Source organism: Tupaia chinensis, unplaced genomic scaffold (assembly GCF_000334495.1).
Source record: "Tupaia chinensis unplaced genomic scaffold, TupChi_1.0 Scaffold000627_1, whole genome shotgun sequence".
NCBI lineage: Eukaryota > Metazoa > Chordata > Mammalia > Scandentia > Tupaiidae > Tupaia > Tupaia belangeri.
The window spans coordinates 199,332-200,669 of NW_006160147.1; the positions used below are offsets into that span (position 1 = coordinate 199,332).

General features: G+C 49.0%; 1 protein-coding gene across 1 annotated transcript in view; it reads left to right on the forward strand.

The window, feature by feature from the left end:
* Positions 1-1,021, forward strand: part of IPO9 (importin 9) — a gene marked incomplete at its 5' end in the record, with an annotated part of 54,402 nt that extends 53,381 nt beyond the window's left edge. The window contains 1 exon segment of the mRNA XM_014591904.2: positions 4-1,021. Coding sequence (XP_014447390.1) covers positions 4-101 — 98 coding nt within the window.
* Positions 1,022-1,338: the final 317 nt, after the last annotated feature.

Below are 1,338 nucleotides of genomic sequence, written 5' to 3' on the forward strand. Positions count from 1 at the left end.
CAGACTTCCTCTGCCAGTTTGCCCAGCAGCCCTGCTACGTCATGTTCTCAGGCCACCTTAACGACAACGAGAGGCGGGTTCTGCAGACTATCGGCATCTAGAAGGGGAGCCCTTCTTTTTGCTCCTCCTGGCCCAGCCACAAACCTTATCGCAGCCCTCACTGGCTTTGAGATGCTTTCTTCTCAACCCAGAGTGGCCTCCTGACCCTCGGCACTTGGCCTCTGCAGAGTGACACTGACAGCTCAGACGAGGCTCACCAGTGCCGTCACTTAGGAATGCTGGAATGCTGGAACAGAGGACATTTAAGTCCCCCTGAAGACATCCATCTCTGGAACCTCTTCTCTCCAACTCTGCCCCCACCTGTGTTCCCAGAAACATTTCCCAGAAGGACTGTGTGTTGATGGGTTTCTCTGCCCCACCTCAGGCACACGGGAAAGCAGTCATTTATGTTCTCCAGCAGACCTGTCTGCTTGCATAGGACATCCGCCGTGTTCATATAGGAATCCCCCGAGGTCATCATGCTTCCTGCCTCTGACCATGACGGCTCTGCGGTCCCACTAGGAACAAGCAGGACAGCCACCTCCCAAGCCCTTTCCAGGGGCCTCTTCTCCCGGCTCTCCACAACACTAATGCTCCTCTGGCAAGGAAGTCATCTCGTTTTGCCTCGTTGCATGACATGACCCCCCCCCTCCCACTGCTGTTCCTGTGTATACACACACAAAGAGAACATGACACCGACAACACACACACAGACAACATGCACGCGCACAGAATAAGCCAGGCAGGTGGCAATTTGTTTCTCCTTTTTTTAGAGGAAAAAAAAACTGGGAAAAGAAATTTTTTTAAAAAATTCACCAGACCCAACCGTATTTAATATGCCCCTCCCACACGTTATCACAGAGTCTGGTATGCAAAGGTTATCCCCTCTCCCTCAGGAATCGCTAATGTGGTTTAGCTGTAGCCCTCAAATTGCAACGTGTATTTTTCTAGGACAGTAAAGTAATCTTTACGAATGAATTTAGTCCACATGGTATCAGGTGTTTTAGCACCTCTTTGCCTTCCATTCCCTTTAGGAGGAAAGTTTAAAAAAAAGGAGGGGGGGACTAGGTGGAGTTATTTAGACATTCTAGTGTGTTTTGGCTAACCTAGCTGGAAAAGATGCTTAGAGAACTGGCATTGTTCAAGTTTTCTTTAAGGATGGTCCCTTAATTGAGAAATTTGGTCAATTGTGGGTTCAGAGATTGAATGAGGATTACACACACACACACACACACACACACACACACACACACACACACACACACACACACACACACACACACACACACACACACACAC